The 25,436-nt window shown below is 39.1% G+C and overlaps 2 protein-coding genes across 2 annotated transcripts; both read left to right on the plus strand.

Annotated features, from left to right (window-relative positions):
• The first annotated feature begins 260 nt into the window (after nt 1–260).
• ndufa7 (NADH:ubiquinone oxidoreductase subunit A7) lies at nt 261–2,424 on the plus strand. The gene is made up of 4 exons (XM_054603314.1): nt 261–401; nt 638–687; nt 1,290–1,427; nt 2,205–2,424. Exons 1-4 carry the CDS (start codon nt 351–353, stop codon nt 2,290–2,292), a joined length of 327 nt encoding a protein of 108 aa, XP_054459289.1. The 5' UTR covers nt 261–350; the 3' UTR covers nt 2,293–2,424.
• Nucleotides 2,425–3,821: 1,397 nt separating this feature from the next.
• LOC129094906 (low-density lipoprotein receptor-related protein 8-like) lies at nt 3,822–24,314 on the plus strand. The gene is made up of 13 exons (XM_054603211.1): nt 3,822–3,907; nt 4,664–4,798; nt 6,932–7,324; nt 9,564–9,683; nt 9,851–9,976; nt 11,141–11,312; nt 12,773–12,988; nt 13,520–13,638; nt 13,849–13,988; nt 15,140–15,281; nt 15,502–15,630; nt 18,012–18,172; nt 22,627–24,314. Exons 1-13 carry the CDS (start codon nt 3,847–3,849, stop codon nt 22,660–22,662), a joined length of 1,950 nt encoding a protein of 649 aa, XP_054459186.1. The 5' UTR covers nt 3,822–3,846; the 3' UTR covers nt 22,663–24,314.
• Nucleotides 24,315–25,436: the final 1,122 nt, after the last annotated feature.

Below are 25,436 nucleotides of genomic sequence, written 5' to 3' on the forward strand. Positions count from 1 at the left end.
GAGAAGGTGTGTCCAAACTTTTGACTGGTACTGTAGAGGTTTTATTTATAGGAGTACAAGGAAGACAAATTATACTGAAACCGGGTAGACATAATACAAAATAGGGACATAAAACCATGCCAATAAATAGTATTTTATCTAAAAACTGCTCCTGTAAATTTCCCAATGATTGATTTAAGTTATATTTTACGCATAATCCTTTTAGAGCTGCTTAGCTTTATGTGAGTCTGTTGTACACTGTATGCCATGCGGCCGTTTCTCTTCCACGCCGCCAGGTGTCGCTGGCGTGCAGAGAGCCGCTGTTTGACGTCACAGAAGAAGTCCAGTGAGTGTCCTTCACAACAGCAAACATGGCGACTGCTACCAAAATCATCCAGAGACTCCGAAATTTGTTATCTGGGGTGAGACACACAACCACAGACAAACATTATAAGCGATGTGAAAGATTAGATTATCTTTGGGTTATTTCTCGCAACAAAAAAAATGGGTGAGTGAAGGAGTTTCTAATTGGAGCTAACGTTAGCTTGTAAGAGCTAGCCTGAGCTGGACGATAGCTTTAGTTACATGTGAATTAAGGTTATTAACCAGCCAGTGTGTTTTTATAGTGTGTGTTTCAGCTGTGTGGTTTCTTTTCCAGCACGACTTGCAAAGCAAACTGCAGCTGCGGTATGAGGAGATTGCAAAGAGGTAAGACGTTAAAACAGCTGGATCAGTTTAGCTTCTCCACAGTTCACTGTCTCACTAAACTGAAGACAGTTTTAATGTTTCTTGGAAAACATACAATCCAGTTAATAGTGATATTTAAGTGAGATGATGATAGAGGTAGTCAGAGCAGGAACTGGCTCACCTGCCTCGACACAGGTGAACTATCAGCAGCTCATCAGTGGTTGTATTTGAAACTTAATTTAAGTGTAAGTTTTGATGCCCAAATGTGGTCTAGTTATGGCAATTATGTGCCTCTGCCTGACTGCTCATTTTTCAAGGCAATCTAATTAAATGTCTTAATTGTAGACCTTTTTTAGTGTTTTGGCATCCAATAAGTGCACAAAAACCTAGATCTGTTACTCAAACTGACCATCCTCAATCCCCCTCCATATTCTATCATTTCACAACTACCTGAAAATAACATGCCCACAAATGCAATGAACGCAAGTGATACATTGAAGGCCTGGCAATCCTGGCAAAGAGACAAAGTTCTGGCCATCACTTGTCATTTCTGGACAGCTTGAAGAACTTGTTTTAACTACAGAGAGACCGGTACATTCTGATTTAAAATGTGTTTTCTACAGGACTCAGCCACCACCCAAACTGCCAGTGGGCCCGAGCCACAAGTATGCCAGCAACTACTACTGCAGCAGAGATGGACGCAGAGAGTCAGTCCCCGCCACAGTCATCATGTCTTCTCAGAAGGCCCTCACAGCTGGCAGGTAAATGATCAGTCTGTGCATTTTCATGTACTGTGATTATTTGATTTTAACCAGATAAGGGAATTATTCCGATTATTACAAAATATTGGACATCTTACTGTAGCGTGATTAAGATTTAAATAGAAATTGACAAACAGGGCTTGATGACTCACCCGTTTTTTTAACCAGAAAGGTTATATGGTCACAAAATGAAGGAAAACTTATTTTCTATCTTCGATGCAATATGCACCCGCAGCTCCTCATTTAGTGTCAGTGTAAAATCATCAACTGTGGGAAAACCATGAAAAATATCCAAGTGTGGATTTAGACCCACCTTTAACCTGCTGACATTGACTCACTCACTATTCTTGCAGTTGTTAAGGTTAAAATGCCTTGGCCAGTTCTCTTTGCTGGAACTTTATTGTGACCGAACAGCACAGGAAGTTGTAGTTTGCAGCAACAGCACACTGATAAGAGAAAAAGTATTGTTCTGACATGCAGCAAGCTAATAATAATGGCAATAATGTGAGTAATATGTTAATAATCAAAATCAAATGATGTTAATGCAGTTATGTTCATAGTTCATAGAATATGTGGAACCAATTTTAAACAATCTCACACCTGCGAAAGATGCTCCAACGCAATCTGATGTCTGCTAATGTGCTAATGTCTCTTGCTGCTTAAGTGTGAAGTTAATAAAACTGGATTCCATACATTTACCCCCTGTTAAGTGCGATATACTATTTGCACTCAATGTTTAAGTACCTTCTTTGTCTTGACCCCTCTGATCTCTTATAGTCAAGTTGCTGAAGTCCCAAAGCTTCCAGTGACCCCTGGTCCCGTATACAAGGAGCCAGCACTCTCTACAGACCAGCCATACCTCTGAGCAGCAGGATTAACTCCATCCACTTCAACAACCTAAATTTCTCCATCCAAACCTGCTGTGGAGGCCTTACTACTGCTTGTGTTGGCTGTATCCTGTACAATAGAAAATGTGAATAAAATGTGTTCTATTTAAGATTTCTGTGGTTATTGTGGTCATAGTGTATTATGAACTGAACAAATATGAAATAGAATCAGCAGGGAGGACTAGATGTGTGTCAGTGCATCCTTGTGGCTGAGGCCAAAATAGACAAGGACCTAAACGCTGGTGCTGAACCTCCTTCTCCCCCAGTGAAACCCTCCAGCCTCACAAAATCCTCAAAACAGTTTCAGTTCATTTAAATAAGCTGACAGAACAGAACTTCCAATGGTAAACTCCCATTAAATGAAATAGAAATTCAGGATGTCTCATGCATCGTTCTGATAATTTAATTTCCTTGTATTTGGAATATAAAGTATCTTTGTCATCTGAAACTAACATCAGGTTTGAGAAATTGATGCCCACAATAGGTTTATGATGAACCTTCCAGAGCATTCATTAAAGATAATGCTTCGTGACATTCTAAAGTGTTTTGGTGTTTGCAGCTCTGCGTCTGTGAGTTTGACCCTGGATTAAGTCCCATGTAAATTAAATAACAAATACCTTTAAAAAAATATATATTTGAAAATGTTTATTATTGTAAAATGGAATTGAAAATTAAAAATATTTATCATTGAGGTCAGAGTCAATACAAACGGGGTTTACAATCATACTTTCAGTTTAACTTCCCATTAATATCCAATGGGTCTTTTTTTTATTTTCTCCCCCAAAAAATAAAAGCAAGATTTGAGACACTACTATCTTCAAACTACAGACTTTGTTTTACAGCTGCAGGGTAAGACTAAGCATTAACACCTGACCAGATTATTTAAATTTATCTCCTTAACTTTATCAAACAGCAGCTACTTCAACTTGAGAAGAGGTTTAATCAGCAAACGCGATTGGAAACAGCTGTTTTGGGTGCAGACATGTATATATACACTGATACACCTTTGATGACTAAAGTTACCTAACTATACCTTTCCAAAGGTGAGAAGTTTCATGACACGAGTTTTGTAAATTGTGTAATATACGCTATAATATTTGGTACGAGAAAACTACTATAAAAATCCAAAGTTGCTGTAAAACTGCATTTCAGTATTTATCAGCTCAATAAAAACACTAAAATACTTTTCAGAAAATGTTTTAAAAACTAAATTAAAATACTATCCAAATTATAAAAAAAAAAAAAAAGTGAAATATTCGACACCAACGATACAATTAACTGAATAACATAAATGACATGAACAGCTGAAACTAGATCCACCGTTACGGTAACACCTTTCATTCACAGCACACACACACACACACACACACACACACACACACACACACACACACACACACACACACACACACACACACACACACACACACACACACACACACACACACACACACAGACAGAAGCAACTATTGCGTCATATTTCTGCGCCGAGTGCGAGCGACCGATACATGTAACTGTGTAGGACATCGAGCATGGGACACCTTGGAGGTTTATTTCTTCTGCTCAGTCTTTTAAACTGGTGTCATATTTTGGGTAAGATGCTGAAGTTACTTGTGCATGTGTGGCAGCTGCTTGTATTAAGTGTTATTTTGATTTAAATGGACGGGAGGAGTTTACAGTCGAGCAGACCTGACAGTTTGAATGAAGTCGGTTTACCATATCAACACAGTCAACTTGGAAAACACTTCGACTTGTTCGACTGGTTTCAGTGTTGCTTAACAAATGTATATATATATATAACGTTGCAGGAAGCCTTTCTAAACCCTGTCATTTTTATTTTTGTGAAACCCCTTTTGAAGTGCATCGTTACATATCTGCATTTCCAGGTGTATAAGATAAAATAAGATAATCCTTTATTAGTCCCGCAGCGGGGAAATTTACAATTTAGTATATGGGTATGCTGTATAATATATATACATACTACTTGCATATCTAAATGAAAAATGAATGTAATGATTACAGCCATAAGTTAAACTGTGTTACGGTAGCTTTGTAAAAACCCAATGAGTCCAAGTTTGAGCTTTAACTCCAAGATAAATATTAAGTTGCACATTTTTTTTAGCTGGTTATTTATCCAGTTCCAGAAAATGGGATGTAATTCAAGAATAAATCAATAAAATAGGCTTCATTTTTATCATTTCAAACACAGCAAACAAGACACAACCTCTAATTTAATTCTATCCCCCTCTATTATAGAATTATTATGTTGTCCTTTGTGATGCGTTTGACCATCTTATCCACTGACACTCTGCACAGTAACAGTAAACCGTCTGTTTGCACGAGTTTCAGGTGCTGCAGTTCCTTCGCTGCCCGACTGCCACCAGCAGCTGGAGTTCAGGTGCAGCGATGGCTCCTGCATCCCGAGACCGAGTGTGTGTGACGGACACGTAGACTGTGAGGACGGGTCAGATGAACATCTCTGTGGTAAGTTCAATGTTGATAACATGTTCCAATCCAAAATCACACACACACACACACACACACACACACACACACACACACACACACACACACACACACACACACACACACACACACACACACAAGCAGTATGTGTGTAGCATAAACCAAACCAAACCAAACCAAAAAAATGGCCCTTCTTGATAGGTATGTAGTATTTTCACACAAGGAAAGATAGGTTCATTTTTATTGCACATTTTAACAACAAGGCAATTCAAAATGCTTTATGTAAGACATGAAAAGGCATTCAGACAAGAGACAAGAAAAGCGGCACAGTATAGAAAGACGTATATCTGTAAGATTTATAGAGTAAAATAAAACAAAAGATGAGAATTACTTGAATAAAACATTAACAAGAGTTTGTGTATATATATATATATATATATATATATATATATATATATATATATATATATATATATATATATATGAACGGATGGTTCCAAATAGAATTTGATAAACAGTAGTGGCACACAGAAATGTTTCAATTAGTTTGTTAAAGATACATGGTGCATGCATACTGAATCCTGCTTCTCCATGCAAACATCTCAACATCTAACTGATACATTAACAAAAGGGATTTCCTAACTAGCAATTCCCTTTTTAAATCAAGAGAGATGGGTTAATATAAAAATAGTTGATTGTTTTGACAGTGGTAAAGGTAAAAAGAGTGACATCATCAGTCCTGACTGACGTGAAAAGACAAAAAAATGACAATGGGAACCAGAGTTATGGTGAGTTTGCACCGTCATGAGGATTGCATTGTACCTTAAATTTACACATGTTTATTTAAACACTGACAATCCCAAGTCCACACTGGCTGGGGTCTGTTGATCAAAGGTGATTATCTAGGATTTTCCCAGTTTATGCTCTATCAGTGGCTTCACCAACACGAGCCGTATCAAAGGTTCACACAATCGCCACATCTAATTATTGTTGTGTAATGCAGTGTTAGCTGATTATAAACGACCCTTGTCTCATTTTCCAGCACTGTGTTGGGAAAAATACCGTTGCAGATTTTTGTTTTATAATCCTGATGAAGTAATTTGAGACTTAAAAAAATTAATTCTGGAGGGATTTGCCGTTGAGCATTAAAGACAAGCTGCTTAATGTTGGCAAGGAAACAGCCTGCAAGAGAAAGTGTTCTGTGATTAAACATGAACACTGCTGATGTGAGGAATTCCAGCAGGTGAGATTATTGGCAGTGTTGCTTGAGACGTGAGACCCGAAAGTCGCTGCTTCGAATGGCAGCAAGGAAAGTTTAGGACAAGATTTACTTTCTTCCACTCAGAAGTGCAGCAGATTGTGGTTTTACTGGGATGCAGTGGGAAAAGAGAAAATGGATAAATGCAATGGGAAATGGTCAGTTGTCAATCACAGAGCAACCCAATGCAAGTTCAGTCAGATTAGAATAAATAGTTAATACGTTTGGGTGTATTGAGACATTCTGGTAATGGTGTAAAACAGTCTGCAGAACTGCATCTTGAAAATATTCATATAATCACATCTCCAATGCAATGATTTGAGTTATGAGTGGAGTTGGAGTTCTGTCTGCTTATTAACAGTTTATCAGTAAATTTTCTTGAAAATGTACTTACCTACATAGATAAAATATATATCAATATTGTGATATAAAACGTCACATACTATCAAAGAGCATTTTTATTAATATTGCTCATATTAAGACAAGCTGAAGATCTGGATAGATGTGATCTTTAGGGCCATTGCTTATGAACTAATGTGAAGGACCCATTAGACAGCTGGTTCTGATGAAAACATGTGTTGTGATTCGTTAGCCCGCCCACATAGATTCGCCCCCACATAGATTTTTTTTTTATCCTTTCCTCAATTTAGTTCTCTCAGACATTGCATATCTCATTTAATTGCTCCCTTGAGTTGCTCTGAAACTGCTCTCAGAGATTTATTACAAACTAAAACACTTAACAGAAATTAGATCCCAAGATGTGGGAAGCACTGATGTTTCTGGTAATGTTAGTGCACTGAATGAATATTTCACTATCTCTATACTGTAAATTCACTTTTCAGGGCTCTACAGACTTAATTATTGATGTAACTTGTGACTCTCACTCTTCACAGGTCACTTTTTGTGTAAGAAAGATGAATTCGCCTGCCGCAGCAGACGGTGCATATCTCCACATTTTCGTTGTAATGGCGTGGACGACTGTGGCGACTGGAGTGACGAGGCATCCTGCCAGAACTGCACCGCCCCCGACTCCTTCTTCTGTGGGCCGTCGGACATCTGTCTGCCCAGAAATAAGTTGTGCGATGGGCGCACTGACTGCAGAGATGGACGGGACGAGGCTCAACAGTTGTGTAGTTTGTCTCGACCGCCCCCGCAGACCTCTCCCACGTGTACGCCGTCTGAGTTTCAGTGTGGAGATGGGCTGTGCATCCGCCAGACCTGGAGGTGTGACCACTCACCAGACTGCTCTGATGGGAGCGACGAGGACAACTGTACACAATACAAAAGTATGTATATAACTTTGTCCAAATACTTTTTGGTACGTTGGGTCTTAGGCTGTTTCTACATGGTTCACACTAGGAGTCCCAATTAGGGAAATCTTAATAGTAGGGCATACAAAGGAATTTGTACTAGGAATTAGTTCCTTCCTGCGCAAAGCCATTAATGAATGGTTTTCCTAGTTTAATATTGAGGAACTCTCCTGCTCATGATCGCAACACCATCCAACAGCTTTGGGATACACTAGAACATTGACCACAAGACAGGTCTTCATCATCCAACGTCAGCATCCTAACCAACTAAAGGCAGTGATGTGGTTGAACACGTTCATAATCGTTCAAATGAGGAAAACAAAGCACAATTTCTGACAGTCCCTCCTTAAAGTTATTCATGCTGTTGCACTCGGTCGTTCACATGAAAGTAAAAGAAGTTGAACGTTGTGGAAGGGAGAAGGTTTCAGATGCTGTTTGGACATCCGACAAGCACTTCTGTTGAATACTCATATACTGATATGTGACGCCTTAAATGCTGCTGTGACTGAGAACAAATCGCTGCTGCCAGTTTCCAATATCTTGTGAAGGCCTTTCCTCATTGGTTTAGGAATTGGATGTTTAACAAACGCATACTGTAGTCGAGCGCCCACATGTAGTACTGGATTTTACTAATGAGCCAGCAGAGGGCAATGTGGCACCACTCCAAACTGCAACATGGCTTTAAAGAAGCGCTTCCAGCATCTTGGGACACAGATCTTCATGCTGTTTACATGGATGATAAGGTTATTAAGTAACCTGTTTCCTCAGGAAGTGCTACAAAAACGAGAAACAAAATTATTTATGAACTACTCTTTGGTTGGGAGTGTCATGAAATCCTCTGCGTGGAGAAAACACAGTTTGAGCTTGAAATTGTGAAGTTATAACAGCCCAAAGTCTCGACAGATAAGTGATGTTGCTGAGCCCAACTTTTTGACCTTCAGTTGATTAACCAATGAATCCATAAAGGGAAAATATATAATCAGAAGATTAATCATTACTAGTTGCAGCCCTTATGTTAACATGTTTTTTTCTCACGGTAATAAGTAACTCTATGACACAAGTTCAAAGTGTTAAAGTCCCCTACATTGAACCAGCTGTTTGCGGTTAGCCAAATGTTTTGCAAATCTTGATGACCGCATACTTCTGGTAGTGTTTAAATTATTTACACTCACAAATGTAAAATGATTTGTCCCTGTCCTCAGGCTGTGAATTTGCTTGTGGGGAGTTTGTTTGGAGTGTATCAGAAGGATATTTCCACATTTTATAACTATGTAAATAATTTTGTATTAAGCCTATTTTTTTTCCCCTAATGCCAGTCAACATCTGATACAACATTTTTTTAGGGATGTTTTTGTTTTAAATCTAAACTCTGCTGAAACATATAAACATCTAACACTCAGAACTTAGTCGATAGACTACTTATTTTCTGCATCATGATTATTAAAAAAAAGGCCTTGCTATTATAATGAATAAAATGTACCTTACCAAAACAAAAATGCGGTTGTAGACCCAGATGGTCGCTTTGTATTTTATAATGGGCTTATCGTCCATGATGATGATGATGATGATGATGATGATGATGATGATGAAGAAACTTCAGATTTCTTTCACAACATATTCTACAGTGTTCAGTCGCTGAGAAAAGTAAAACTTTTTGTTTTACTGTCCTGTTTACGAGGACATAAGGGATGTCCTCTTCAGTAAAATGACTTCCATTTATGTTGATTTCTTTTGGCTGGATGACTATGAAAAACTTGAGTTGTGTTTTAGGAAAGGAACCTTCTTTGTAGCAGATTTTATTTGCCAGGCCTGGGAGAGAAGGCAGAATGTTTTGTTTAAGATGGAGCGGTGAAGCAACATGTCATTTTGTAATCAAATGTGAACTTTACAGAAACATATTTCATCAGTTTCCTTTCCAGAGAGCGGAAGTCATGAACAAATGTTTTTGCTGCATTATCAACATGTAGATATCTTAGTTGCTTTCTCTTTCTGATCTTATGTATGTTTTAATATAACAATAAATAGTTTTAAACCCACCTGAACACAATTTGTCATTTGGGACCCCATGAATGTAATTCAAACTTTCTGTATGTGAGCACAAAAAAAAAAAAGCTTCACAATTATCATGCTGTATCAAGCGTCTGCTAAATGACTGTAATGTAATGTAATGTAATGTATGAAAACACTGATGGTTAGGTAATGTTTGTTTTTGCAGATCAGAACGAGTGTCAGGTCAATAATGGTGGCTGCTCTCATCGATGTGTGGACCAGCTGCTGGGTTTCCACTGCGACTGCCCCGATAACATGAGGCTGGTCGGGGACAGCCAGTGTGAGGGTGAGTGGCAGCCTGATGGAGCAGCTTGGTGCCAGTCATAAAGATTTGTCCTGACCTATCTCACCATTTTTAAGTAACGGGAAAGGTTCTTCCATGTACACTGTTTTTAACACGTTCCTACGCTGCATCCCTGAAACTCCTTTTCGAATGTCCGTTCTTTCGTCTAGAGGTCGACACTTGCCTGGAGAGCGATGTGTGCGATCAGCTTTGTGTTCACTCAAATAGCAGACTCACCTGCGACTGCAACAAGGACTACCAGATGAATCCAACAACCAGAGAGTGCAAGGCCAAAGGTGAGAAAACAGATTATCAGACCTTCTGGTAACCTGGCTGATAATGATTGACAAAAAAAACGGCTATAACGAAACCCTTCAACCTTGAGGCAGCATGACTTTTATATTTTACAGTATTTTATGGCTCTACTGTCAGAACTGTAACAAAGTAGAATACACTGAACGGGAAATCCAAGGCATAAACCCTTGAATCATTTCATTATGTCTTGGGACGGGATATTAAAATACAGTTCAGTGCGAGCACAACAGGAAGCTTGGAGCTGCGAGCTGGGAAGAGGAGTCTTTTGACGTCTCTGGCCCATCAAATGAAAAAGTTAAATGGACAAAGGCTCACCTTGTCACCTTACTCTGCCCTTCCACCGAACTTAATTCACTTTAACGCGTATTGATAGAGTACTATTAATCAGGACTTGTTCCACCTTAATACACTTTGACTCATTTACAGTGTGCGTGAGTGTGATTGTACAAACACATTAGCAAACATTAATCCGGTAACTAATTAGAGAGAAGTTAGTCCCGTTGTGTATTGTTGGATTTTTCTATTTTGATATGGTGCCAATATGATGTCAAACCATTAACTTCAAAGTGTCCACACTCCCACTGATAACATCACTGTTCAGTGTGGTTCCTTCATATTCTTCTATTAAAGTGGTATTTGACACTGATATTTCACTTTAATTCCATGTAATTTAGCTACTACACCTCATTGCAACTCATCAAAGATGTTAGTTTGTTACTCGTGTTAGAACTAGCATTGAGAAAAAGGGCATTTAGTCTTTGAATTTCACATCATTTATTTTATTTTACCTTTATTTATCCAGGCGAGTCATCAAGAACGTTATCTTATTTACAATGGCTTCCTGGCAAAAGGCACAGCCTCTTGAGGGAATGGGGGACAGGGGTTAAAACAAGTCAACTCAAACGTTTAAAGGTCAGCAACACACATCCAAAAATGTCCATCACATCCATTCGTTGCATACAGTCACAGCAAGAATTTCATGTGACAACAAGCATTGAATGAAGACATGAAGACGGGCACAGAAGCATCAGCTAAGGTACTTCCTGTAAGTCGCTTTGGATAAAAGCGTCTGCTAAATGACTGTAATGTAATGTAATGTCATCTTTAGACATGAAAGAGTGTGTTTTTTCTGTGTGTCCTTCCAGGGGAAGAGGCTCAGCTGGTTTTCACCTCTTCTAAGGGAATACACTGGATTAGCATCACTGGCTCAGAGTACAGGGAACCAGCTCCACATTTACCAGGACCAGGGCCAGTGGCGGCTTTGGCCTCCAACCGAACTCTGTACTGGGCCCAGCAAGGCCAAGGCTCCATATACAGGTAACAGAAGGAAGCTTACACCAACAAACACCGCTTTATATTACGTTACAAAGCCAAAGCAATGCTTGAGGTATGTGACGGTAGCAACTATTGTTAAAACATCCTTGATTTAAATGTAAACAAGATAACCCAGTCAACATTTTCTCACTACATTTGTCAAGCTCCTCATGGGGCATCTGAAAAATGTCCATCGGCTGATCTGATTATTTACTATATTTTAATTTCTGTTTTTACCAGGAAAGGGCTTATTGTCTGAAGAGTATGTTGTCCATGGCCAGATGTTAAAAAGGGAATAAGAGAACAAGACAACATATCTTAAAAAGTTAATATATACAACATAATAGATGCATAATAGTATTCACACATAGAACAGTCCACCTCCACCAATAAATAACAATTGAAAAAAAAAAGGATCAACAGAGAGTGATCAAGACACACAGCAAGATTGCAGCAGAGAAAACCACTAATATTGTGACTTGTTGGTTATTAATGAGTCACATCTTCAAATGAAAGGTTAAAGAACTGAAGACATTTATTTTTGAATGCAGAAAGTAAATTCCATAATATTGACAAAGTTATGGAAGAATGTTGCCTAACAGAAAGCACTTCCTGTAGACATCCTGTAGACATCCTGTAGACATCCTGTAGACATCCAGGACACATCCTGAACAGATGCCCGGCCCACTTCAGCTGGCCCATGAAATACATTTAATGTGATAACAGCAAAGAACAGGGTAAAGGGTAGATGAATTAATTGATATAATTGTTCACTGATAATAATTTATAGGGTGGTTGGTATTCCTGCTAACATAGTTTCTCTGTGTGGTGTTACACACGTGAATCATTTAATCCGCAGACAAAATTCCCTTATGGGAATGAATACATTTCAGTTTTACTGAAAGTCTTTTGAACTTTTTAACCAACAGATTTATCTAATAAAAGTACTACATCATCAAGATAAGAGTAGGCTCTGTCATTGTGTGTGTATGTTGCCAAAAAAACAGTGATTATTAGATAAAGTCTGAGCTCCAGATTCAGAGTTTTGCGAATTCAGATTGTCTTTGTAGGCGCTGTAATTGTCAGCGAGGCTCCAGACAATCTTTTCACCACCATCCCAACTAAATAACTTAATCCGCCCAAAATCATTGTAAACCTTCAAAAATTCCAAATGTTTTCCTTTTACTTTGATATAATCATCCATGGAGGTTTTATCCAGTAGTTGATGATAGATAATTAGATAATAGAGGAAGGTATTTCAGGATCAAAAGCTGGCTAAAAACAAACACAGATGTTTGTAGTAATTCGGTAGCAGAGTTTACAATCCTAATGAAAAGAGATGGATGAATCCATTGGAGGATGCAGTCATGTATTGTCTTACTCAGGATTTGGATGGATTGGAAACACTTTTTTGTTTCATCTATTATATATTCATGTTTCTTTCACCCCTGGGTGTTTTTCAGAGTCTCCCTGGAGGGAAAGAAGGAAGATTCGGTGTTGGTGCTGAAATTTCAAGGTTCGGCGTCGGGCCTGGCTGTGGACTGGATCCACCAGCTCCTCTACTGGACCAGTGTGGAGAGCGGTTCTGTTAACGTGGGCCTGCTGGATGGTTCTGCTCAGCGTCGGCTCATCACAGGACTGGACAAACCTTCTGCGGTGGCTGTGGATCCTCTCCAAGGGTAGGATGGCCCAGGTGTTTACTATTCATTTGATGACATTGTTTCGTCACGATCTTCGAATTACAATGTTTGCTTTAAAGCACGTCCCCAGTTATTTAGCTAACACATCACCACTTACAGTAAGAGGTGGTTAAACACAAGCCTTTTTTTAAAACAAGTATTTGACCAAGGAAGGGCAATGTGGTACATGGCTAAAATTACATTAACAGATGGCAGCTGCATTTTTTGTTCCGGCTCAAATAGATTCAGGTCAAACCAAATGGGTTCAGTTTAGTTTGAGGTTTAGCTTATTCATTTTAAGAAAAAAATGTTAGTCTGTATAACTTTATGATTATTAACTTACCTGGGTTTTAGAACATAGAGCCTCTGCTATCTATAAATGATGATGATAACAATATGTCAACTTTTATAAAGCACATTTCATAGAAATCGCAAGAAATCGGAATTTACAGAAGAATCTTTAAAAACATTATAAAGCAAGAATATTGTGCCAAAAATAGCATTTTTCATCCACTGCGTCTGTTTTCTCAGGCTGCTCTTTTGGGTTCAGTGTGGCAGTTCCCCAAAGATTGAGAGAGCTAGCTTGGACGGTCGGGACAGGATGTCTCTGGTCATTTCCTTATTACGCCAGCCTGTTGCTCTCTCTCTGGGTACGTCGTGACATTTCACAGAGATTATAGTAGAGTGAGTATGTTGAGCATGGGGAAAGCAGCCTTAGCTTCCCATTTTTATTTTTAAAACAGGAACCGTGTGTATATTTTTGTAAGCTCTTAGCAGAAGTCAGAGGGATGATTGTCATCACAGTTTAGTGTTGCTCAATGATGCGGCTCATGGTGCATTTTTCTTCTTCTTCTTTCTAGATATGCCTCGTCAGCTGCTGTACTGGGTTGACCAGGGAATGAGAAGCATCTCCAGAGTAAATCTAGAGGGCCGTCATCGCAAAACAGTGGTAGAGTCTAATGGTTATCTGGACCGGCCCTTCGGACTGGCTGTGTTTGAGGTAAAAAAACAAACACTAAACAGCCCTAGGAGGAAATGGAAACTGGTGAACCTATGTCACCCATTAGCTGGAAAGAAATGTTGAATACTGTAGACATAAAAGTAACAAAGCATATACAGAGTGATGGTAATCCCATAACCATCACAGTATGCAGAACAAAAGGGATGAAGGGGCTCTATTCGTTTCCTTCATTTGTAACTTCTGAAAATCCTTGAAGGTGCTCCAGGACAGAAGCAATACAGAATAGAATTCCGATGTCAGACAGGCACTCGAGAATGTTCTTCTCACATTTTTCTTATTCATTTAAAACTAGTCTGCTACACACATGAATGTCAAGTGTTGAAGACAGAGCCCGGAACAATTGTGTGACTGTTAGTGAAAAGTAAATGAAAGAAGGAAGTGTGGGCTTGTTTGCCTAATATGTGAACATCACACCCCTTCTCATGCAGCAACACCTTCCCTGTTCCGTATTTGTCATGTAGTTTTATTAACTCTTAGAAACAAGGCCCTTTGTTCATGGCACGCAGAAATCTCAATGTTATCAAGTAGTTCTCAATCCTAAAAATAGTTTTCAGTACATACTGATAACATACAGAGAAAATGTAGATAAGCTAACAACAGACACATGAGGCACACACAGGAAAAAAGATAAGAAACTTGACTTTCTCTCAAATTTTGTTGCTTTTTGGCTGATAATCCCATCTGTGCAAATCGCTTACCAGAAGATATTAAGGAAAATATTTATTATATATTTATCCCCTTTCCTTCTTTGCATTTCACCTTGTTTTATTAAGAAATGAAGTTAACAGTGGAGTTCTTGACTACCTGTGGCATTATGATACAAAGATTTTGGGCAGACAGATGGCTGGAAAAATCTTATCTGCTGCCAGCGAGGCTACATGTAAAATCAACCATTGTGATGATAAATTAAACTTGAATTTGCATCCCGGGGTTTCAAGAAAGGAAATAGATTCAAGCCGTTTGTCAGGCTCAAGCATAGACACATTGCATGTTGCTGAGAAACACTGAATACAAACACAACTGTTGACCACAGAGCACCTTTAGCTCAACCTTCAAATGATAATAAAAGTAATTGATCCGATTTTTGCCATGAAGTAACAGTTCTGCTCACTCGGTCCATTCTGCTTCAGGGTTTTGTATATTGGAGCGAAGAAGTGACGCGCTCCATCTGCCGAGCTAGCAAACACAACGGCGGCAACTTCCAAGTACTGCTGTCAAACGTCACCTCACCGGGTGGCGTGGTCGTCATTCAGCCGGTTCTCCAACCAAAAGGTATGACCAGCCAAAGAAATAAAACATCATTCTCTCACATTTTATTGTGATTTAGCTCAGGGGTGTGAGGTTGTGTATTTGTAAGAAGGGCAGGGATTGATTCAAGTCTATTGAGAGAGATGGCCACTTTTGCTGCTGGCCGTTGACCTTAGAGTCACAGTGATGCTATCTTGCAGACATTTATTTCTCTCAACTGAGTGTAACTTCGCCTGGTTCTTAGGGCCATCTGAATGCGGACATACTGGGACGGTGTGTGAGCACGAGTGTGTTGTCGACCTGCTGCCTGAGCGTCCAGAGTTCAGCTGCACTGCTGCAGATGCTACATTTGCTGGAATACTCTCTCTTATCGGTAAGAAACTTTTTATCTCCCAAAATGTTTTGTCAAAACGAATCCTCACCACATGGCTGGAAAAACCCCTTTTTGTTTTTGTTAATTGTACAGGAAAACACTAATGTTAAGAAATGGCTACTTTCCTGTCACACAGGGAGAATGAACACAAGTCTGCCAAATGAAATGGTGAAACAGAACTAGCATGTTTTTGGCTGTAACATGACTCATGCACAAATATTGACTGTAAAAGAGAAAGATTGATGTAATTTTAACCCTCAGATTCCCTTTTAGTTACAATTTCCAAGCTGCATGAGTTTAATGTAACTTACATTTTTGTACTGTGAAATACAGGATATAAATGTGACGTCACCATACACTGACGTCAACGTGGTCACTCCCCGCCAAGTCATAAACACACAACAGTCGGCAACCAGGACATTCACACTGTTGAGCAACTCATTCCACACACAGTCATTGAGAATTCAGGAATATGTTTGTAGAACAAACTAATTAAAGGCTGTAAATGGAAAAAAAGGTGTGTGACGCAAGGGTTGCAAAAGTTGCGACATTAAGCAGTTTGCTTTATACAGTGGGGCAAAAAAGTATTTAGTCAGCCACCAATTGTGCAAGTTCTCCCACTTAAAAAGATGAGAGACGCCCGTAATTTTCATCATAGGTACACTTCAACTATGAGAGACAGAATGGGGGAAAGAATCCAGGAAATCACATTGTAGGATTTTTAATGAATTAATTGGTAAATTCCTCGGTAAAATAAGTATTTGGTCACCTACAAACAAGCAAGATTTCTGGCTCGCACAGACCTGTAGCTTCTTCTTTAAGAGGCTCCTCTGTCCTCCACTCGTTACCTGTATTAATGGCACCTGTTTGAACTTGTTATCAGTATAAAAGACACCTGTCCACAACCTCAAACAGTCACACTCCAAACTCCACTATGGCCAAGACCAAAGAGCTGTCAAAGGACACCAGAAACAAAATTGTAGACCTGCACCAGGCTGGGAAGACTGAATCTGCAATAGGTAAGCAGCTTGGTGTGAAGAAATCAACTGTGGGAGCAATTATTAGAAAATGGAAGACATACAAGACTACTGATAATCTCCCTCGATCTGGGGCTCCACGCAAGATCTCACCCCGTGGGGCCAAAATGATCACAAGAACGGTGAACAAAAATCCCAGAACCACACGGGGGGACCTAGTGAATGACCTGCAGAGAGCTGGGACCAAAGTAACAAAGGCTACCATCAGTAACACACTACGCCGCCAGGGACTCAAATCCTGCAGTGCCAGACGTGTCCCCCTGCTTAAGCCAGTACATGTCCAGGCCCGTCTGAAGTTTGCTAGAGAGCATTTGGATGATCCAGAAGAGGATTGGGAGAATGTCATATGGTCAGATGAAACCAAAATAGAACTTTTTGGTAAAAACTCAACTCGTCGTGTTTGGAGGAGAAAGAATGCCGAGTTGCATCCAAAGAACACCATACCTACTGTGAAGCATGGGGGTGGAAACATCATGCTTTGGGGCTCCTTCCATCAGCAAGGGCATTGAAGATGAAACGTGGCTGGGTCTTTCAGCATGACAATGATCCCAAACACACCGCCCGGGCAACGAAGGAGTGGCTTCGTAAGAAGCATTTCAAGGTCCTGGAGTGGCCTAGCCAGTCTCCAGATCTCAACCCCATAGAAAATCTGTGGAGGGAGTTGAAAGTCCGTGTTGCCCAGCGACAGCCCCAAAACATCACTGCTCTAGAGGAGATCTGCATGGAGGAATGGGCCAAAATACCAGCAACAGTGTGTGAAAAGCTTGTGAAGGCTTACAGAAAATGTTTGTCATTGCCAACAAAGGGTATATAACAAAGTATTGAGATGAACTTTTGTTATTGACCAAATACTTATTTTCCACCATAATTTGCAAATATATTCTTTAAAAATCAGACAATGTGATTTTCAGGAATTATTTTTCTCATTTTGTCTCTCATAGTTTAGGTATACCTATGATGAAATTTACAGGCCTCTCTCATCTTTATAAGTGGGAGAACTTGCACAATTGGTGGCTGACTAAATACTTTTTTGCCCCATTGTATAAAGCAAACCGCTTAATGTGGCAACTTTTGCAACCCTTGCGTCACACACCTTTTTTTCATTTACAGCCTTTAATTAGTTTGTTCTACATTACATTACAAGCCTGTCCACAGACAAACAGACTGTGTGTCTTTCAGTATGTAGAGGAGTACTCTGCAAATTATTCATATTTATGTGTTAGAAAGAAATCTTTCTATTCAGTCATTTGTTTGTCCTCTCAGAGAAGGTGATATGTGGACCACTTTAGATGCCCTCTGTCAAGTGAGAGTGATTAGATTTGGTTGTGTGGTTGTGTTTCTCAGTGTTTCTCAGTGTGCTGCTGGTGGGAATGGCTCTGTGGTGGTGGAGAGAGGAGTTCAGGCCATCCAGGTCTCTCACTGAGCAGAGCTTCTCCCTAAAAGAGTCCCAGGACCCGCTCATCATCCAGGGGCCGCACATAGGTCCAAACCAATGTCTCGTCAAGGTAAGAGAAGTTTGTATACACACACACTCGTAAAAATAGTAGACAAACGCATCTTCATTCGTCTTCAGAGAGGAGATTCCATTCATTCAGCTGCACATGTGTACACTTGAGATATAAATAGTTATTTTAAAGAGGTGTTTATTTTCCTCCTTCGTGATTATTTTGGAGGCTGTGTTTATGATGGGGCAAACTATCACGAGACAAACACACATTTAATGATGAGAGAAGAAGACTTCTAAAAGAGTACATTAAGTTTTTGAATGTCTTTGCTTTTAAAGGCCCAAATCTACATTTTTTTTTAATCAGCTTCTTATTTGAGAGACGGTTTCCTCACATGAAGTTTCTGTCAAAGTTGGAGCAGTTCTGGTAATTTCAGATGAGTTTTCTGTATTTGTGTTTACGTCTGTGCTCCTCTCACCAGTTGGAAGTTTGCAGATGATGTCAAACATCTCTGCGCTCTCTGTTTTTGGCCACCTTTGAATCACATTATGAGGGCAATTGTTTGGCTGACAATTAAATTGAATCACAAAGCACCCACAAGGCTCTGATGAGGCAGGTGTGTCTTTCATTGTTAAAGTCAAAGTGACACAGAAGTTTATAGCATCTCTAGCTTCAGTAATGTGACCTGGTATATGTGGGCGAGGTTTAGTTAAAAAGTAAATATTTGGTGGTTCAAGAAATGTACTTAAGTACATTGCAGAACCGTTGTCTGACATATTTTCTTTCATCTTCATGAAGCCGCTTAAACTCCATATGGTTCCTTTGTCTTTGATTAAAGCACAGAAATCACTCAATGACTAGGCCTGTGTCGCTTACGTCTCTTGTTATGAAAACCCTTAACAAGAACAGAAAAGAGGAGCTTTCAGGTGTACCCCAGACAAAGTTGGTTCCAATCCAATTTGGTCACAGTGCAGGTGCGACTGTTGAGGATGTCACAGAATTTAGTTTGATTTCTTTTTATTGACTTTTCGTCAGCTTTTATCCATCTTTTCATCTTCGCAAATGGACTTGGCATCATCCGAGATATTGACTGTGGATTTATTTGTTGGTTGTTTGACTTTTTAACTGACGGGTCTCAAAAGGTGATGGTCAATGACTTTTTATCTGATGCTCGTTCATCTTTCACCTGTTCTCCCCAGGGGTGTGTCATCTTACCACTTATTTTGTGAATACAAATGAGTGTCAGTGTCATTATTAGGGGTGACATATCTTTAAATTTGCAGATGCATATGTGGAATTGTCCCTGTGTAGTTTATGATGAAACTGACATCAGTCTGGTGTTGGATGAATGTAGTGACTGGATCAGACTCTCCTTGGACATTATTTTGTGTCAAATGACCAGGATGTTGAAGTTGTTCTCCAGTTCAAGTATCTGCGGACAATTATTGAGGATGAGTTAACATTTGCACAAACGGCATCAGTATTTGGTTCAAATGCCCATCAGCGAATGTATTTTTATCAAAAGCGCAGCAGTTTTATTGTTCATACCACTTTTATGTAAATGATTAAACTTGCTTTGGTGAATCTTTTCTAACTCTTCTCTGTTATGTGTTGGTTTGGGTCCGGGCCTTGGAAAACAGAAACGGGTTAGATGGTATTATTAGAATGTACACTAAAAGTGTAGGACCAGTTTGTTTGCATTACTGCTGGCTCTGCCACAGATTAATCTTTATAGTAATCTTTATAATCCCAAAGGGGGATTATAAAGATTACAACGTCAGTCGGAGGATACGGCTTAAATGAATAAATAAATCTCAACCACATTTTTGGGAAAGTATTTGCCGGCTGAAATCCAGCTTTAATACCTTGACAAGAAACATTCTGAGACAAACGCGAAATAATATTGTCATGAAAGTAGTCACCCGTCTGTCATTTGAGAATGGATGTTGGTGCAGCCATTGTCTCTGGCTGAAGAAAAGCAGCTGCTCCTGAAGTCACAGGATCCACAGGAAGTCACGCTTTTCCCAAATGTTTTGGGTCGTGGGGGCTACTTCATTGTGACCATGGTGAGAATAAGATATTCATTCTCAAAATTTCAAAACATGACAAGGGATTACAGAGAACAATTGCAAATGAGAAATAAAAGTAGTCTTTGTCGTTGTTTGGATACTTGTCAACTATAAAATAAAGTTATGATTAAATTTAGCTTTACCGCTTCTTTGTCCTCTGAGGAACATGAATGTCTGCAAAATGTAATGGCGATTCAGTAAAAAAGTTGTTGAGTGGCGTCCCGAAAGGCCAAGATAGCCCTTTTTAAACATGCTCTAGCGATGGCTTTGATTTTGGAGTCACTTAAATAGAGCCAGTGAGAATGTATTCCTGCAGCCAGCGACCCCCCACTTTTCCCGTCTTCCTCTCCTCTCTCGTCACATTTCCTGCCTTTTTCCTCAAGGGAAGCTTTTTATAGGATTTGAGCTGGCCTGAAAGCTTGTTTGTTCCAGCTTTTAAAAAGATGAATTTGTGGGTCTAATAAATGTGCCAACAAAAGAGTACTATATGATAACTGATTAATATATATACGTGTATATATATATATATATGTATGTATGTATGCGTATGTATGTACGTATGTATGTATATATATATATATATATATATATATATATATATATATATATATATGTATATATATGTACAGTGGGTACGGAAAGTATTCGGACCCCTTTAAATTTTTCACCCTTTGTTTCATTGCAGCCATTTGCTAAAATCAAAAAAGTTCATTTTTTTTTCGCATTAATGTACACTCAGCAACCCATCTTGACAGGAAAAAAACAGAAATGTAGAAATTTTTGCAAATTTATTAAAAAAGAAAAACTGAAATATCACATGGTCATAAGTATTCAGACCCTTTGCTCAGTATTGAGTAGAAGCACCCTTTTGAGCTAGTACAGCCATGAGTCTTCTTGGGAATGATGCAACAAGTGTCTCACACCTGGATTTGGGGATCCTCTGCCATTCTTCCTTGCAGATCCTCTCCAGTTCTGTCAGGTTGGATGGTGAATGTTGGTGGACAGCCATTTTCAGGTCTCTCCAGAGATGCTCAATTGGGTTTAGGTCAGGGCTCTGGCTGGGCCAGTCAAGAATGGTCACAGACTTGTTCCGAAGCCACTCCTTTGTTATTTTAGCTGTGTGCTTCGGGTCATTGTCTTGTTGGAAGGTGAACCTTCGGCCCAGTCTGAGGTCCTGAGCACTCTGGAGGAGGTTTTCTTCCAGGATATCTCTGTACTTGGCCGCATTCATCTTTCCTTCAATTGCAACCAGTCGTCCTGTCCCTGCAGCTGAAAAACACCCCCATAGCATGATGCTGCCACCACCATGTTTCACTGTTGGGATTGTATTGGGCAGGTGATGAGCAGTGCCTGGTTTTCTCCACACATACCGCTTAGAATTAACGCCAAAAAGTTCAATCTTGGTCTCATCAGACCAGAGAATCTTATTTCTCATAGTTTGGGAGTCCTCCATGTGTTTTTTGGCAAACTCTATGCAGGCTTTCATATGTCTTGCACTGAGGAGAGGCTTCCGTCGGGCCACTCTGCCATAAAGCCCCGACTGGTGGAGGGCTGCAGTGATAGTTGACGATTGCTCAGTTTGGCTGGACGGCCAGGTCTAGGAAGAGTTCTGGTCATCCCATACTTCTTCCATTTAAGGATTATGGAGGCCACTGTGCTTTTAGGAACCTTGAGTGCTGCAGAAATTCTTTTGTAACCTTGGCCAGATCTGTGCCTTGCCACAATTCTGTCTCTGAGCTCCTTGGGCAGTTCCTTCGACCTCATGATTCTCATTTGTTCTGACATGCACTGTGAGCTGTAAGGTCTTATATAGACAGGTGTGTGCCTTTCCTAATCAAGTCCAATCAGTTTAATTAAACACAGCTGGACTCCAATGAAGGAGTAGAACCATCTCAAGGAGGATCAGAAGAAATGGACAGCATGTGAGTTAAATATGAGTGTCACAGCAAAGGGTCTGAATATTTATGACCATGTGATATTTCAGTTTTTCTTTTTTAATAAATTTGCAAAAATTTCTACATTTCTGTTTTTTTCTGTCAAGATGGGTTGCTGAGTGTACATTAATGCGAAAAAAAATGAACTTTTTCGATTTTAGCAAATGGCTGCAATGAAACAAAGAGTGATAAATTTAAAGGGGTCTGAATACTTTCCGTACCCACTGTATATGTATGTATATATATGTATACATGTATATGTATATATGTATATGTATGTATATGTATATGTATGTATACGTGTATATGTATGTATATGTATGTATACGTGTATATGTATGTATACATATATATATATGTATATGTGTATATATATATGTATATGTGTATATATATATGTATATGTGTGTGTATAAATATGTCTGCAGCTTCCCAGGTAAACACTCCCATCAGGTTAAAGGCTTATTGTGGTTCAGTGTGTCGGCTAAGCTGCATGTTTCTCTCTTGCCAGGAAACTCTGCTTAAGCTGGACTTGGATGGCGAATAAAGAAGGTGCGACACAGATGGCCTGCTGACTGGGCTTGACCCAGTGCTGTCTCAACCCCTGCAGTGACCTCAGGGCTGCAGGTTAAAAATCATGACACGGTGGTAAATACCAGAGTTCAGATGGGGAAAAGGCTTTCAAATGGTAACTTCTGTTTTGAAGAAGTTTAACTTTTAGCCCTCCAGAATTCCCCTCCGTTGATGTTATGATGATTTTTGTTTTTATTCTTTTGAACAAATGTACATACAAAAAATGTTGTGCTTTGATTATCAGCACAGATGAAAATATTTGACGAACCCTGTTATGAACCATTTTGCTGAGAAGGTTAGAATATTTTTCTTTTCTTTTTTTTTTTTAATTCTACAGCCCGAACGCTTAATTGGTTGATTGACAGTAATTGAAAGTTACAGTGGTACTGCAGATTTTTATTTAAACTTAAGTTGCACTTTGCCTTTCAACCTTTATTTCATCTTCTTGCAATCAAAAGTATACTATTGCAATTGAAGTTTTTATTTTTTTTATTTTACTATTTCAACCTCAAACAGAAGTATTATGAATACTGTTACTTAAAAACTGGTGCTCAACTAGTTTGACCTTTACCTAAGAAAGTTTCACGTTTCTTGGTTTGTCACTCAGAGAAATCAATTATTGTATTGTGAATATCTGCCTTGTCCAATGAACAGTCTAATCGAATAGTTAATTTGGTGAAATACACTTATTCTCTTTCTTGCCAAGAGTTAGTGGAGAAAAATTGATACCAGTAGTATTGATCTTCTCATCTAAATCCCCATATTAAATGGTGGACGGACATTTTCATCCCGACAGGGTTGAAACATTGCCTTTGTTCAGACCAGGTACTTTTTGCGGAGCTTTAATCCTGTGTGGAGTTACTCTAATTGTCTTTCTTTCATCTGTTATCCTGCTCTTTGCCTACAGTAAATATAGGACAGGAAGTGCACACAATTAGCTGTAAAATCTCATGCATTGTCATAAACGGGCAGCGATGAGTGATGCGGCATTAATGCGCCTATTCATAACCCGTTTTTTGTAGGCTAAAAGTTCACTTAAGTGGCCTTTTTGAAGTTACATAAATAAAACAATACCATTGGTTTGATTCTTAACAGGCTACTCCTCTGCAATAAACCCATCTGGAATTGTGTCATTGTAGCACCCTTTGGATAAAATCATCCATCTAATAACTATAAGGTATAGCTGTACGCTTCATTACACTTACACCTTTTACTGTTTTTTGTTTTTGCTCCATCAAGCAAAGGTTCCTCTTTTTCTGTCTTTGAGTGTTGGTAGAAATAACCTGTGCAACACTGGGAAACAGATGTTCTTTGTTTTGTTTTGGGAAATGTCTCCTTGAGGTTTGGTTTTGCTCTGGTGCACAGAGCCTCGTGTTGGTGTGAATGTTTGGGTGATCAACTTGCCTTGTTTGAATTCAGTGTCTTTGTGTTATTTTTGTTATTTTAGTTTCAAAGGAAGTCTGTTGAAACAATATAAATCCATCTGCAATAAGAGTGGGATACTTATGTGCTCAAACTTCTGAATTGTGTGGTTGGTATTTATTTCTGATGAAGAGTTTTATTTATTTTTCGGTCAGCATTACATTAAGTGTAATACTGTTTTGCACCATGGATAAAACTGTTAAATGCTGTAAATGAATTAAATAAAGTATTTTTTGTTCATTTCCTACATATTTTTCTAAAAATCATTGTTAAACATTGACATTATAGAGCAGTGGTTCTCAAATGGGGGTACGTGTACCCCTGGGGGTACGTGAAGGCACTCCAGGGGGTACGTGAGATTTAAAATATATATATTTTAAATCCTTTAAAAATAGTTATTTAATAAATATTCAATAAAATATAAGTTTATGTTCATAAACTGAATTCAATGCAACAATGCAATCTTCAGTGTTGACAGTTTAATAAATCAGACACTGATGGCAGAGCGCTGTGTATTACATATTTTTTTCAACCAAAAATGCTTTGCGCTGGTTAGGGGGTACTTGGCTGAAAAAATATTTCACAGGGGTTACATCACTGAAAAAAGGTTGAGAACCACTGCTATAGAGACAATAAAATGTCAGTGCGTCACATTGACCGTAAAAAGAAGTCTGTAGTTGATTAACCACTCTGTAAACGCAATAACCTGACTAACCAAGCAAATCGTGGTATGCTATGAGTTGTCAGCACTTTAGACTGCACAATAAAAATACAGTCAGGAAATGGAGCATGTAGTTTTCTAGCCTGCTTCTCCATCCTCAAGTTTCAGGGGAAAGTTGTAAAAAGTGTTGTAAAATGATGCTTCTTGTCACCGCTGTCTAAGTGGAACATAAAATCTAGATAAGATAAAAGAATCCTTTATTAGTCCCGCAGCGGGGAAATGTACAGGATTACAGCAGCATAGACATTTGACATCTGTGCACTCTGAGATATGAGTTTACAGTTTTCCATTAAATCTGGCCTGTTCGTTTGTCATGGTCAGGTTATAATGTGATGATCAGTCGTGACGCTGGTCAGATGGGTTAGCATGTGAGTACTGTAGCTTTATGTGACAGCTAGATTACAAAGGTTTATAAAGTGAGTTTTCATTCTTATTCATCTAAAACTTACTGTGTGACATTGGAAGCGTCTTGTTGGGCAAATCTGGCGCTGCTCCAACAAACATATTTTGCCCTATTGTAGTGTCAAAAGGTTTGAGCATGATTTATCTTAAATCCAGTGTACATAACAATACAAATACAAAGCTCATGTAAACCCAAATCAATA

The sequence above is a fragment of the Anoplopoma fimbria genome, chromosome 8 (assembly GCF_027596085.1).
Source record: "Anoplopoma fimbria isolate UVic2021 breed Golden Eagle Sablefish chromosome 8, Afim_UVic_2022, whole genome shotgun sequence".
Classification (NCBI taxonomy): Eukaryota; Metazoa; Chordata; class Actinopteri; order Perciformes; family Anoplopomatidae; genus Anoplopoma; species Anoplopoma fimbria.